Source organism: Lissotriton vulgaris, chromosome 2_1 (assembly GCF_964263255.1).
Source record: "Lissotriton vulgaris chromosome 2_1, aLisVul1.2, whole genome shotgun sequence".
NCBI classification, from domain to species: Eukaryota; Metazoa; Chordata; class Amphibia; order Caudata; family Salamandridae; genus Lissotriton; species Lissotriton vulgaris.
Window position 1 is genome coordinate 790,104,984 of NC_141687.1, and position 15,577 is coordinate 790,120,560.

At 41.2% G+C, this 15,577-nt stretch overlaps 1 protein-coding gene across 1 annotated transcript in view; it reads right to left on the reverse strand.

Moving 5' to 3' along the window:
• Window positions 1–308: 308 nt before the first annotated feature.
• Window positions 309–15,577, reverse strand: part of OLA1 (Obg like ATPase 1) — a 713,352-nt gene continuing 698,083 nt past the window's right edge. The window contains exon 11 of the mRNA XM_086956152.1: window positions 309–822. Within this exon, the coding sequence (XP_086812278.1) occupies window positions 721–822 (102 nt within the window). The 3' untranslated portion in view covers window positions 309–720. The remainder of the gene's footprint in view (window positions 823–15,577) is intronic.

The following is a 15,577-nucleotide window of genomic DNA, read 5'->3' on the forward strand; positions in this document are numbered from 1 at the left end:
TTGGTATTTTCCATCATATGCGTCTGTCAATTCGGTCAGAGCTACACAGGCCACTCTGTACTTTCTTCCCATAAAGATGCATCGACTACAAATTCATTACCTTCTTTTCTATGACAGCATTCGCTGGCAACCTAATCTCCCAATTCCCATGAAAGACTCACTTTAAGACACAATTGCAGCCGCCCCAAGCTGCCAGTTACTGTGTCATGCACATGTCTTCAAATTCTGTAATCAGCATCCAGCAGGTGCCGTATCGCATTCAGCACACCACTGCCAGTCAATACAGACATCCCCAAACACACTGAGGCTGGTTTTTTCAAATGTTTTATTGAGTGTAGACATCTGGAGTACTGTAAAACATGCATTATCTGTTGATTCAAAAAAGAGCAGGCCACATTGTCCTCACTGTCAAATGTGTCAGGCTTGGCTTACATGATGGAGATTAATGAAGTATCATGAGAGTCATATGGCTCCTGAACTGCTTCCAGAATTTGGAGCAGGGTCTTAATTGTCTGAAAGGCAAATCTGTTTGCATTTCGGAATTATATATGTTCACCAGTCGAGACGTGTTTTTAACAGTAACAGTAGTTCATTTTGTGAGGGAATTTAGCCCTCCTAGATGTTTGTAGTTTTCTATTTAGAAATAGTTTTGTATGAATAAAATAAAAAATAAACATAGAATTTTCAAGTAGGTTTAACTGCACAGTAAAAGTGTAAAAATCACTTCTTCTTCGGTTGTTGGGGTGTATTGAATTTAAAGAAGATAATATCCCCGTCTTCAACAATGTAATTTCTTCCTTGTTGTCTGTACTTTCCGGCGCTCTGAAAAAGAGAGAAGACAAGACCCTGATTATTTTATTTATAACTAGTGCAAGGATTAAAACGGTTTACGACTCTCAGCTTTTCACTAATTTTCGACAGAACTAATCACTGGAAACCGTCCTGATTGCTTCGAAGATCACCCACCTAAACGAAAGCACTTCACCACTGGAGCCACAGACAAGCACGCCCAAATAAGCAAAATATAAACATGTGTTATAAAGCCTGCAGTCATGTTGAGAGAACTTGGATGGAAGGCTATCCTCGGATGGGAGCGTGCTGAGGCCTCTCCCTCGAACACTGGTGTGCCTGTCCTCCCACGCAATCCCTGAGCCATTAGGGAAGAGCTGAGTTTGCAATCCGCTATCTATCCTTCAGCTCTCTTTCCTTCCAACCTTATCCCCACCTCGGCCCAGTAGGCTAACCTATGACTAAGGCTCCCTGTTTTCCGTTTTTAATGATTTTTACAGATAAATAGACACAGAAAACATTTGTTTTTCTATCGGTATTTATTTTTAAACATGGATAAAAACAGAAGTATTTCTATTTCTAAATGCTATCAGTCATGACAGCCAGGCTAATAGATGTGCAAATTGACAAGTAGAAAAAGGGGGTGGGGGGGAGGAGAAAAATATTTTAGTAACGAGGCTTAAACAGCAGTTACTGTGCACGAGGATGATACTAAAATGTGCCTGTTTCATGTAGATGTACTGTTTTATCATGTTTGTTCATATAATTGAAACCTGTTAGGCATACAACTATGAATATACATTTATAATTTGAATAAATGTGGAACTACTAGTTTCAGCTTCATTGTTTCACAAAACCTAAAACAAATACGGATAAATATTGACCATGTAAGTGAAAAATAAGTATGGAAAAATAAAAACTGAAATGTCAAAAAACACAAATACCATAAAACCGGGAGCCCTACTTATGACTTGGGTTAGAGAAAGCGGGAATGCCCTGGGACACAGAATAACAAACATTAGGATACCAGAAAAAGTGCACCTGGACAAAGACTCTGCCACACTATGGCAGGTCCCTAAAGGTATACAGAGAGATGCAGGATATTAGAAACAAAATAATAGTAACCCTGCTTATATTGCAAAATCTGAATCTACCACAATGCTTGGACACTGGAACACATCCTGACATTGAAGCACCTGCAAAATGCCAATCAAACATTATCTTGCAAACAAGGGTAGGTTTTACAGTACTGTCAAAGACCTGGTAGCAGAAACAGATAAACCAGATGCCAAAGCTAAAGCCACAGAGAAAACATGCATTGTTCATCTCTGCATGCATCAGTTGATGATACATTGCAAGACCAGTCTTCTCAAAAGATACCTGTGATCAGAACCCACAACAAAAAGGTAGTAGTTTTGGAGCTGTGGGCATGTTGAAAAAGGAGCGAGCACACACCACACCTCATGCAACATGACCAGCAATAACCACAACACTAAACGATATACTTGTTCTTGGGATCAGACAGCACAATTTAAGTAGGAGTCCAAATACACATACACTGCTTGGATATAAACTTTGAAAGGCTTAAAACCACATAGGAGTGCCTTTTAGTTTATGTCAACCTGTGACCGGACTTCTAAACCGCAGCAAGGGACACTAACAATTGTGAACAATGATATATATATATATATATATATATATATATACAAACACACACATACATAGTATAACACAAACCGCTGTTCTGACAACTGCCATTTCTAATGGGACACACCATGCATGAATGTGTCATTAGTGCAGTTCTAACCCTCAAACATGGTCATGTGTGGTTTGAGCGTAACCGGTCCTCGGAAGCTTGCTTCCGGTCCAAGGAAGACATGGCTTGGCAGTTCGGGCTGGACTGTTCCCATGAGGCACAGGGTCAGACTGATTTGCATATAGCCATGTCTGAACTGGGGTGGCAGAGTGGGCTAAAGAACGGTGATGGATTAAACCCAGATCTTTTGACTGGGTGTGAGTGTTTGATTGATTCAGATGCTCTGTCCATCACCACCCCCTTTTGTACCGCTTTTGGCCGCCATAAGTGTGGCAGGGTATGCTCAGACGTGAGTCCCTTGCTCACTTTGCCACTGGATTCAAGCAAGCCGGGCTGAAGACGGCTGGAATGCCAGAAACCGGTCCTCGGAAGCTTGTTTCCGGTCCAGGGAAGACATGGCTTGGCAGTTCGGGCTGGACTGTTCCCATGAGGCACAGGGTCAGACTGATTTGCATATAGCCATGTCTGAACTGGGGTGGCAGAGTGGGCTAAAGAACGGTGATGGATTAAACCCAGATCTTTTGACTGGGTGTGAGTGTTTGATTGATTCAGATGCTCCGTCCATCACCACCCCCTTTTGTACTGGTTTGAGCGTAAGGCACGGGGCTATTTAAATCCCAACTTTACTGTTCCTAACTACTACTCAATAACGATAAGGTCAAGACAACAATAGTGCTTTACAGATCCAGACAATTCTAAGTGATATTTACTAGCTCGGAGTTCATACTCTTTGCATTTGAATTCGGACTGGCTGCCAAAAATGATTCAGGCAGATCGATGCTTCCGTGTACCTTTGTTAACATTATACACCCTTTGGATACTCTGGTGGAATCACTTCTAAGGGCCAGCTGTCCCGTTCAAAATATTCAGTGATTACTTTCTATAGTGAGATTACATACTCAGATATTCATTATAACCAGTTGTGATAACGTTTTTTTGGGCCAAGAACATGACAATATATTATTTTGGAGAGGGCACAGGCCACCTACAAGATGCACCGGATTTTCAACTGGTTGAATTTGACATAACTCTATTTGGTACTAGGTACAAGTATCAGCAGCTGCTCAAGAGGAGGATCTTACATTGGCTACTGACATGTCTGGAAGGAATTATAGGAAAGTGAAATGATAACTCAGGGTTATTATTTACTTTTGTCCTGCTGCGGCAGCTCTGTGGGGAGGGGCTACTCTAACACTGGAGCAGGGAGAGTGGCGAGCACACTTTGCAAGTGTGCATGAATGTTTGGGACAGAGATATAGTTATCAGGGGGTGCACTGCTGCTTTAAGAGGAAAACCGTCACCCAGACTGGAAGTACTGTGAACAAGTAGTGGTGAGGGGCCGAATCTCGAGCCCAAGATAGCGGGTCTCAGCATTCCAGGCAGGCCCATCACCCCAGATTTATAAGGAAGACATTTGACATACCAGGACTGAACCCATATCTGAAACCTTTGAAGGCAATATAATAGGAATTGCTTAGACCATTAGATAAATGTTACACAAGTCTGGGTCTGTGTGGCCATATATACAGAATCTAGAAGAGGCTCTAAATGAGCGTCTGTCACAGGGAACGGTCTTGGGATTACTACAAGGGTTTCTTACATCCCTCTACCTGCCTTGCGAAGCTATGCACCAAACTAGCTAGTGAGGCAGTTAAGACGTCAGCTAAGCCACAGACATAGGTATTAGAACTGTCTTGTAAATGAGCATGAGACTGGGAAGGACTTAGGTGTAACCCAGAAGACAATTGACTTAGTTATAGAGATCAAATGAAGCTTTAGCTGCATGCGCCCTCTTGAGATTTCGTTGTCACCTCTAAAGAGTAGGGCAGGAGCAGCAAGCGGGAGGATATACAGAGTAAGCTGGTTCCTTGGCCTGCAGCTTACGTAGTAGGAAGTACAGGTCTTAGAAGATCAAGGAGCTGTCTGAACTCGCATGACTAAAGCAAGAAGGAAGATGGGGGGTACAGAACACATAGCTGGTGAAGTGGTTTAGTTAAAAGAAATCCCATCGCACACAATTTGGATGGTGGCAGGAGCAGAAGTTGAATTGATTGGAATTAATAGTTTCTGTAGTATCTTTACAACTAACATGACTGAGGAAGAAGTCAGTGAAGATATGAGAAGTGACCAGGATGAGAGTGAGAGACATCTTGAGGAGAGAACTTAAAGATACAGTTCAAGAGACCGTTACGTCTTTAATGTGAAACAGCAGAAAGAGAAGGCCTAATTATTGTGAAGATGATAAATTTTGGTCTTTGATTGGTGATGAAGGCATCTCAAACAAAGGTCCTAGTGGTAAATGTCTCAGAAGAAAAAAGCATTTATCAGTGGATGGGATGTCTGGTTCTTCAAGGTTTAGAGTCCTAAGAGACTCGCAGGGGAGAAGTGTCCAAAGGGACATTAAAAAGAGGCAGGAGGGAATGCCTCATGGCTCCCAAGACCCTGACGACCTCCTACAAGTTAAGTCTAGTCCAACTTTATTACTGCCACACGGCATACTTCACCCCAGCGCACCTATACAGCGCCCATATGCGACCGTCCCCGTCCTGCAACCGATGCAACCACGCTCCTGCAGACTTCTACTACATGACATGGCAATGCCCCGTCCTTGCACCATTCTGGGCGGGGGTACAGCTAGAGCTTACACAGACCTTGGGATGGGAGGTTCCCCATGACCCGCTACGCCTGATTCTGGGTGTGTTTGAAGGCCTCGATGGTTCTCGGGCCGATAAACTCTTCCTCGGAATGGCGGTGGCGAAACACGATATAGCAGCACTTTGGTCTCAGGCCAAGCCGCCTACCATGCAGAAATGGAGACGGTGGGTGGGGGGGGGGGGGGGGGGGGGGGGTAGATTGGAGTGGGACTCAGGAGGAACCCCTCTTCGAGGCCAGTAGTTGCCCCGAGCTTTTTGGCAAGATATGGGGCAAATGGTTCAACTTAATGCCCTGAGGGGCGCGACTGCGGCTTTTATAAGAATGTTTACATGCAAGTGTTCTATCCATTCCAAGAGTGTCGTGCAAGTCTCTGTCGTCCTTCTTTCCAATGTAATGTATCTATATACCGTGTTTTATTATGCTTCCCATTGTATTTTGTGATTTGTTCTCTAAAATACCAATAAACTTGATTATCAAAAAAAAATAGAGGCAGGATATACCTGCAAATAATTAGGCATTAGGACATACTGTTGAAGATCAATGTAGAAGTTCGATGAATATATCTTTTATTTGGATAACAACGATTGTTCAGGGAATTAATTTGAAGTTAGGGAAGAAAGTAGAATTATTTCTGTGAAGTCTTTTAAGGAGCCTTTGGGTCAGAAATTGTTTGAACTTAAGGATTTGAGACATCCTACAGAATGGTGGCCTTTGCACCATGTTGCAGACTATATAAAACAGAGGATTAGGAAGTCCTCAAAAGAATGTTATCTGTGCCCTCAAGTGATTACCATTTTATTTTTCCTTCATTTCAATAGTTTCAATTCAAATCACCAAACCATGCAAAGCAGTGGGGCGACGATCCTCCGCCTTAGTGGAGGAGCCACCACTGAAACCATAGGCTATTATTACTGTGGATCTCCATTTGGGCAGAACCAGAAACGATGTTCAATCGCTTGTTAATCCAAGTCTGCCTAAGAATGGATCATGCAGTTAAAATACCTCAGTGAAAATATGAAAAAAACATATGCAACAAGATTGGGAAACCAGAATTATTTCCAGCACCGCAAAATATTACCATCAAAGATAAAAGAATTATGAAGTCCCTATTTTATAAGATGTGTAAATATGAGAGAGAGATATTTAAAATGAGTGAAACCATCTGGTAGGATGTATCTATGACTCTCAACTCCAGTCCATATGGAGTCGTAGCTATAAACTCCCAAAATAGATATCTTCTAACACATTTCAGATTTGGGATTGCAACCTCTCTGCGTGCTGCCCTTGCGATCACCACTCACCTCAATCTCTAATGCATTTTGGGTTGGTCGCAAATCTTTTCAAATGCCTAGGAAACATAATCTGCCCCCCCTATTAAAGGATATGAATATCAGGCAATGTCGGCCAGCTCTTTCATATCTTCAAATATTGCCTTTCAAAAAACTGCTATCCGTATTTAGAGAGTGCTAAAATGCTAGTAAATAACAGCATACAAGAGATTCATGGCTAACTGCATTGTGAACACATGATTATTATCTACTCTAGAGAAGACCTAGCAATTATTTTATCATGGTTTTATGGATTTGATGATGGTTGCAAAGGATTTTGTGGTTTTGTTTTATGAAGTGCTTTTTTTGTAACTTTTGTGGTTGATATTTTAAAACCCCCAATTTAATTGATTGATCGACTGTATTTATGTGTCTATGTATCTTGCATTTCTATAGCTTAAACCTAGCCAAGCCACAGGCAGCAAAGCATTGTACCTGGTTAAAGACAAGCGTAAAGTCAATGAGCAGTAGTAAAGTTTTAGACCTGTCATCCTTGGGGTGGTCTTCCCCCAACTTTTTGCCTGCTTACCTTAATTTGTTTGCTGCATCTTTTTATTTTCCACAGGACTCTGAGCACTTTACCACTGCTAAACAGTGCTAAATTGTAAGTATCTCCCCTAAGCTGGGCGACAACGGTATAAACCTGTTCGCCATATTTAGTTTACTTGTAAAGTGGTATACCATATACCCAGGGCCTGTAATCTAAATGTTACTGGTTGTGCCACTCACACAAGTAGCCGTTCTAACCTGTCTCAGACCTACCTTTACATGGCCTGTGTGTGCAGTTTACTGTCACTTCGACTTGGCATTTACAACCACTTGCCAAGCCTTAAACTCCTCTTTCATTACACATACATCACCCTTAAAGTAAGCCCTAGGCAGCCCTAAGGGCAGAGTGCTGTGTAAGCAAAAGATAGACATGCACTATTAAGTTTTACATGTCCTGGTACTGACAAACAGCTCAATTCTTTTTTCACTACTGTGAGGCCTACTCCTCTCATATGCTAGCATTGGGGATTCCTTAAAACTATTTTAATCTATAATTCCTGATTAGAAAGGAGTATCTAAATCATGTTTTATATCTTTGGAATGGTAATGATAAATCCTCTTTAGAGATAAAGTTGGATTTGACAGTGGTATGTTCTCGACTGATTGTTGGTGAGAAAGAGACTATGACTTCAAATTTTAACAAACTTGAGCTTATAAATTATGATTATTATTTCTTTAAGTTAGGTAGGGATCCAAGGAAGGGGTAGGAGAATTCATTGAAAAAGTGTCAAGATAAGGTGTTTGATGTTCAAGGCCCATTGGCCAGAATTTCTGATCTTGTGGAGGATGCTTATATAAGAGAAAGGGACACTGGATTGCTGAGAGGTTGGAGTGAGAGGGCAATCTGCTTCCTTGGTAATGCAAATGTGGGTCTTATAGCAGACAGAATGAAGGTAATATTGACGTGTGAACGCCTTAAATTTGGAGATTCAGCAAAGAAAGAGTCAACTGAGGAAGCAAAGGGCCTGTTATTTAGTGAAGGAATGGTAAAATCTCACGGAAAATACAGTTCTATGTTTACTGACTTGGATACTGCTCACAAATTAATGCACAATGTGTTTGGTTGAAACACTTTATTTGGGAGGGATGGAAGGAGAAGGCAACCTTATGGTAGAGGATACTTTAAGTCCTAATTTGGTTAAGGAAGAGGTGCTTATGGAGAAATTCAGAGATCAGCAGATATCTTTCATCAGAAAAGCAGAGGTAGAAGGACTAAATCATAAAGAGGAGGAGGTCAACAATTCTCTTCCGGACAATGTGAGTATGAGGACTAGGACTGTTTTTTTCCACAGAAAGGTGGAAGGCAAAGTGAGGCATTTCCTGCAAGAGTTGGAAAAGATAACTGAAGATTGTTTGGTTATCGCAACTGAGTGAGGTTATACAATAGAGTTTGAGACGGTTCCATTTCAAGGATAAGAACCAAGGGAGTACCGGATCCAGAAGGATCAAAAAGAAATTGTAGCAAACGAAATACAACAGATGTTGGTGTAGGGTGCTATAATAAGAATAGACAATGGAGAGAAAAGGTTAGTAAGTACTTTATTTCTGGTAATGAAAAAGGTCTAGGGTTGAAGACCAGTAATATATTCACGGTCATTAAATCGTTTTGTGACATATAGTTATTTCAAGATGGAAGGCGTGCTTATGTTAAGGGATATTCTACAGGAACTGGATTGAATGGTGAAGCTGGATCTAAATGATGCTTACTTCATAATTACAATAGATGTGGAGAGAGGTCTTCAGTTCAGGTGGGAAGGCCAATTATTTCAGTCCCAATGTCTCCCGTTTGGTCCTTCTTCTACCCCAGGGTATTTTACAAAGGTACTGAAGGCAGAAGTGGTGTTGGTAATGGAGCAGGGTGTAAGAATTATATATTTGTTCAAAATTCTTATCCTGGGTCAGGAAGAGGAGATTTTGAAAGAGCATTTAACTATGATCAAATACTAATTGGAAAGATTAGGTTTCAGTATAAATCAGAAGAAGTCGATATTTAAACCTTCACAGGGAATGGAAGTTTTGGGATTCATAATATGTACATAAAAAGTTAAATTGTTATAAGGGGAAGTACATCATATGAGAGGAAGACAGGAGGTGACTGAGGGAAGTAGCAAATATGGTTATCCTTCTGTCCTCCTTACTTCAGGCTTTATATCAAGGACCCTTGCAGATGAATAATGAATATCTCACAAATGAAAATAAAATCAACAAATTATGTCAATAATAAGCAACAGAGAGAACACAACAGACAATGCACAATGTCTTGTAGAGGGTGGTCAAAATCAGCTTTAAACCACCAAAATGAGTTGACGCCATATATGTTGCTAAATTTGAGGCACATACGGATAGATTAGATGTTAACTTTTACAATTATGAAATCGCATTGTAATTGCATTTATTCTCCATGTTGTTCATTGGCACAAATTAGCATGTGATGAACACAGAGTACATCACTGTTGTGTTCTCTTTGTTGCTTATTATTGACATAATTTGTTGATGTTATTTTAATTTGTGAGATACTCATAATTTTTAACAAAAGAAAATATAGCTTTTAACTGTTCATCAATTCTGTACCTGGATTGCTCATTGAGTACTTATGATGTAACATGATGAGATTTATATCAAAGATTTGATACCGTTTATATTTTTGCGGCACTTTACTTATTCAGGCTTGGGGTCATGAATGTAAGGTGTAGTATGAAACTTAGATAAGTGCATGTATGACTGAATAATCCTGATGAGTGGGTATTAGTGGACACAAAGGGTCCACTTTCTTTATGTGCTATACAGTGCTCTGATTTTGGAACTTAGAAGTGTTTGCTGTTCGGAGGTAGAAAATAAAGGTTGATGCATAAAGATAGTCTCCTTGTCTTTAATAAAAAAATAATTGTTCACTATACAAAATAGCTTTGCGAATAGGCTTTCTCCGCTCATTTCAGGTTCTATTTGATGACTTCATATGGGCTGGGATGCATAAGATATTATCTAAGAAGCAACTAATGCTTACAGGGCACAGGCATTTGGTTGAGGGAAGGGAATGGATTCAGGGCATCACATGAATCAGGATTTGGCCCAAAATTAGCAAGGAGTGAAGCTATGATATTTGACAGACTGGTGCAAAGAATAATCCAAAAAGCGGTGGTGCTTTGTGGATAAAGGAATCATAGGCGTCCCGCAATGGGCAGTTCCAGGGCTTACGAAAGAATACAGTCTAACAGAGGTTTACAATTCCAAAGTAACCAGGATATTAATGAATATCTGAGAAAGGGTAGGTGTTTCTTTATGTATTATTACCTTGCCTTCAGTTTTACGCAAATTGGGAGTAACTCAGATTTCACCGCTGCCCTTCTAAGTAGAGATTTTGAAAGCTGGATGCAGAAAAGGTGTGAACTATTACTCCCTTTGGTCAGTTTAAGAAATATTTTGGTTTCCCGGACGTAGAAAGATTTCATTAAACCCAGGTCTGCCATTAGGACCTGCAACCATTGATGTGGCTGCTGGATGTAACACCCCTCAAGTTTTTTGACAAATGAATACAATTCAAAGAAGGGGACACAAGTTGGTCAAGAGGCCTATAAAAAACTTTAGGGGTAAAAGAGTTACACAGCATTCCAGTTTCTGAGGGGTTTGGAGAAGAAATTCAAGACAGAGCTGTGATATACTAGCTAAAACCACAAAGACAGCAAGGGGAGTAATGGGTAGCGAAGTGCAGTACAAGTTGCTTTACTATGATCTTAATAGATTCTGAAAAAGGCAATTTGACTTCTCTAAAAGACTTTGGTTAGGCTGCAGGGGTGAGTGTACACTTAAAACATGTCTTTTGGATTTTTTCCAAATGGACTAAATTTTGGGAATATGTTCCAGGCATAACTGACAGGGTATATGATCTATCCACCACTACAGACACCTAGTGGCCTAGTAGGGAGGACTGTTACCACTTCATTCTAAGACAAGGCAACAGATTGATAAATCACTGCTGATGGCACATCAGGCGATAGAAACTAGATGGAAAATGGAGGTTGGAGGATATTGGCCGTATTGGATATGGCACCTACTAGCCTTTGTACAAATTGGTGATGGAGATTCCTCGTAATCCTAACCCCTTGGAAGCGGACTGGGACCACATACTAAACTATCTATTGCTGTAGTTTTGTTAACTCACATGCATTATTCCCCTTGAATTTAGTCAGATGCTGCATTATACAAGTGAAAGGCTAGGCTAATACTGTAGCCAGAGTGTTGAACAGAGATATACTGACAAGGTTGTAGCAATGAAATGGAGGTAAAGGGGGTTAGGTGTAGAAACGGAATGAGTGGAATATGACGATGTCTTATGCTCGTAAAGAACTGTAAATATTGCAAGTGGAATGAGGAGGAAAGTTTGCTTTTTGCTCCGAGTAGCAACTTGCAGGCAGTTAAGGGCTTTTGCATATGAACTTTCAGTTGGGACCAACAAAAAGGCCTTGATTAAACAACCATTAGCCCCCCATTTGTTTATGATCCTCGCTGGGCGCTATCTGGGGCTTGATCTCAAGATGGAAATGCAATGAAAGGAAACAAAAGCACTGAGATTGTTATCACTTCACAAGTACTTAAGAGAAACTAGGATTTGGAGTCGGGCTTTTCACTTTGTTCAACCCCTTTATGTAAGATATGCATACACTGTAAGAATGTCTGACTAATTACACAAATAACTAAACCTGTTTAAGACATGCCATCTCCTGCCTTTACTGCGTCATGAGCGAGCACGCAGGAGTGTGCACGGGCATCATAACACTTGCGTCCTCATTCAGTCTCCTTCCTTGTGGTCCAGGCCTGCGGTGACCTGTTTGGCTGAATCTATGGCTCCCACTGCTGCTGAGAAAACTTGCTGTGTGGTAGCTGCAATAGCAGCCGGTAAATTGACAGAGGTGTGGGGTGGGGACGGTGTAGGAAAAGGGGAGTAGGGGATACAGGGACGGGGTGAGAGACAAAAATATATATTTTTTAAAAACACTTATCTGCTTGCTGCATCACGCTCCTCACTTCACCAGGCACATGCTCCCAGAGTGCACTGCGGTCAATCCGGACGCTGCTTTCATGCTGCTGAAAACAGGATCAGGATTGGCCTGAGCGCTGAAGGTTTGCGCTCCCACACAGACTTGGAGCCTGTGCCTACTCTCTCCAACCCAGCAATGCAGCTGGGGTTTGAAAAAGCTTCACTGAGCATGTGGGTTTGGCCAGCCGTTTCATGCATAGTAAAGGCAGTGCCCAACACTCCCCCTCCAGGCTGTTACCGCCATGGCCCAGCCTCCAAGCCTCAGCTCGAAGAGAAATATAAAGCAATAATAAACAAGAGTTTAGTATCATTTTATTTTACCAATTGCTGGCAGGTGGGGCGACGCGCCTTAGCGTAGGAGCCGCTGCTCGGTAGCTGCCCACTCATTTTGGGCCTTAGGGCATTTCTTGATGTATGATTTGAAGAATGAGAGCTGCAGACAGGAGCTGATCTAATTGTTGCCATTTGCCTGTATGATATGTATTTGCTTGGGTACTCCATGCCACCACCTGGTATTTAGACTCGTGTACAAGGTTTTTCTTTCCAAGTGCCCCCTTTACTCTAAGTACAAAGAAGAATGGGGGAGTGGAAAATGTTGCGGTTGGGGGAGGACATTCCAAGGCACTCCAAAAGGGTCCTAGCAAGGGTCCCCTGCTTCCAACCTCACACGGCCAGGTCACTTTCCCCTCTGTACAGCATGGGCACAATACAGTGCATTGTGATTTGGGCTGTCTGTCGAAACCCACTGTATATGCACCCGTATTACTCTCTTCATAAAGAGGCCTGAGTTAAAGGGACAAAGTGACATTGGCTTTCCTCCTCTCCATAATTCCCCCAAATAATCTCCACTTTCAAAAGCTCTGTGGGACACTGGAAAATCAGTTGAATTTTAAGGCTTCCTTTCCAGAATTCTGACCGTTCCTTAATAAATCCTTTAGGGAAATATAGTCCCGGCCCTCTATGAACCTATTACCATGCTGAACATAAGCCAGAACAAGCCCAATGGCTGATAAGTATCTGAACATGCCATAACAGGTGCAGGGGTAAATGAGATCAGGTGGGTGAGGGCGGGGGAAGGTCTGCAGCGGTTTCCAATCACCTTGCTGAGATTTTTTGCAAAACTCAAGCTGAGGGAAAAAAGAAGGGCTTCAACTATCGCAAGTTTAAGCTTCAATCGTCCTCCCTCCCAAAGAGGGCTAGAGGTCTCACAATCTAGAAGTAGTCGAAAGCAACAAATGGCGCATGGAAAATGCCATAAACATTGTGGTACTGTAGTAAACAATATTCAGCTTTCTCCACTGAAACATTCTTCTGATGACCTAGTTTTGGTGGATGCTCAGTGCAGTCAGATCGAGGCTCAAGGAGAAAAAGTAGTCATCAGCCACCATAACAGTATCTCTATGAAAAAGCACTGCAAGTCGTGGGTCTCAGACAATTCAGTTCCAATCGGCGTTCAGGAACAGAATGAAGGATATTTATGTAATGGGGAAAAAAAGCAAAGACATATGCAGTTTATGCTTTCTACCCGAGACTAACTAAAAACAACTTTGCATTATACAGATTTTTGTAAATGGTTTCAAGGGATTTTATATAAGGCTACGTTTGATATTAAGACGGAGGACTTTGTATGTCACACACAGAGGAACTCAAACGTCTTCCTCTTTGCTGTCAGCATATTAAATACATTTTATATTATGGTTGCATTGGCAAAGCCACGAAGTCTGGCTTTCATGCGCTAATGCATGCAATCATACGCAAGCACAAATGTGCAAGGAATATATGTGTTGTATAATCTGCCGCATGGCACCCAGAGCTGGAGGAATTAGAAAAACGGAGAAAGCGCAAACTTTGAAGGAAAAGTTTTGGGTGAACAGGAAGAGGCACACATTGCTTGTATGTTTATCTGCTTATCTTTGTTTACATGAGTTACTACATTAAAGTCATTATTCTGGCCCAGTTCCTCTTCAATCTATATATTAATGACCTGGAAGAGACCCCTTTAAGTACCAACACAGACTATCCATACATTGGTCGAAAAGGTCTGCCGGTTTTATTATACGCGGATGACGCAGTCCTTTTATCTAGAACGGCCAATGGACTTCAAATTTTATTAGACTCCTTTTACACATTTATGAAGACCAGAGATTTAAGTATTAATAACACCAAATCCTACATAATGAAGGCTGGTCAAGGTTTTAAAAAACCAAACCGCCTAAATGTAGATGGAGTGGAAATACCTGTAACGCATACATTCTCCTATCTCGGGGTCCTCTTCGACAGTCAACTTAAATGGGGACCCGTGATTCAGAAAAAGAAGGGAGACGTTTCAAGGGTAAACGCGGCTATATTGGATTTCTCTAAAAAGCTGGGAAATAGTCCAGTTGCCACGCTACTCCAACTATACAAGGCCAAAAGTGTAACCACAGCTTGTTACGGCAGTGAAATATGGGGATATGTTCCCTTGGACGTACTCCAGATAGTTGAAAACAATTTTTTAAAACAGATTTTAAGGGTCCCAAGGGGTACAGCAAACTTTTCTGTGCATGAAGAACTGGGGGTTCCGTATGTCAGTGATAAAATTGCATTGAATCCCATGTTATGCTGGATGAATAGCTGGTTAAATGACAATATCCCCCTGACCAAGCTTATTCTAAGAGAAGCACTTACATGGGATAACAGGTTGGAGGTTCCTTGGCTTAAATACTTATCTAAATGTTTTTCTGATTTAGGCCGTCCTGAACTCTTTTTATGCCCGGAATCCATCACTAAAATGGATCTTACTTCGGTCAAAAATGCCTTTATTGACTCAAGACAACAGGATAGGGAATCATGTGAATTAAAAAAAGAAAGTGTACGCAATCACATACTAATTAAAAGCACTTTGCTTATGGAACCCTACCTGACATGGCAAATGTCAAGCTATGACCGATTCTTGTTAACAAGGTTCAGGTTCAACCGGTTTCATCTTTTGCTGGCGGTACCTAGGGGTTCACATCAAGGTCAAGTGTTGCCAGCTTGCGGCTGCGACGATAAGTCTCCGCAAGATCTGGCACACTTTCTGTTTTTTTGCCCCTTTTATGCTGTACCAAGGAAGTTATGCTTGAAACCCTGTTTGAAAGAATTGAACTTTCATCAATATCGTCCTGCACAACATTTTTTACAGCTGCTAAATTGTGATTACACTTTATTTGTATGTAGTTTTTTAAGAATGGCGATCAAATTCAGAAACAGTATGGAAGGATAATAATACTGATACCGTTACTTATAACTGCTGTCAAAGGAACATTATTTTTAAACGGTCTTCAATATCTTGATATAGTGCTGTATTTTTAATTCTGTGATTTTTACCTGTAATCGATTATGACTTTTTAAGATTATGTGTATGTCATGTTATTATCTGTAATG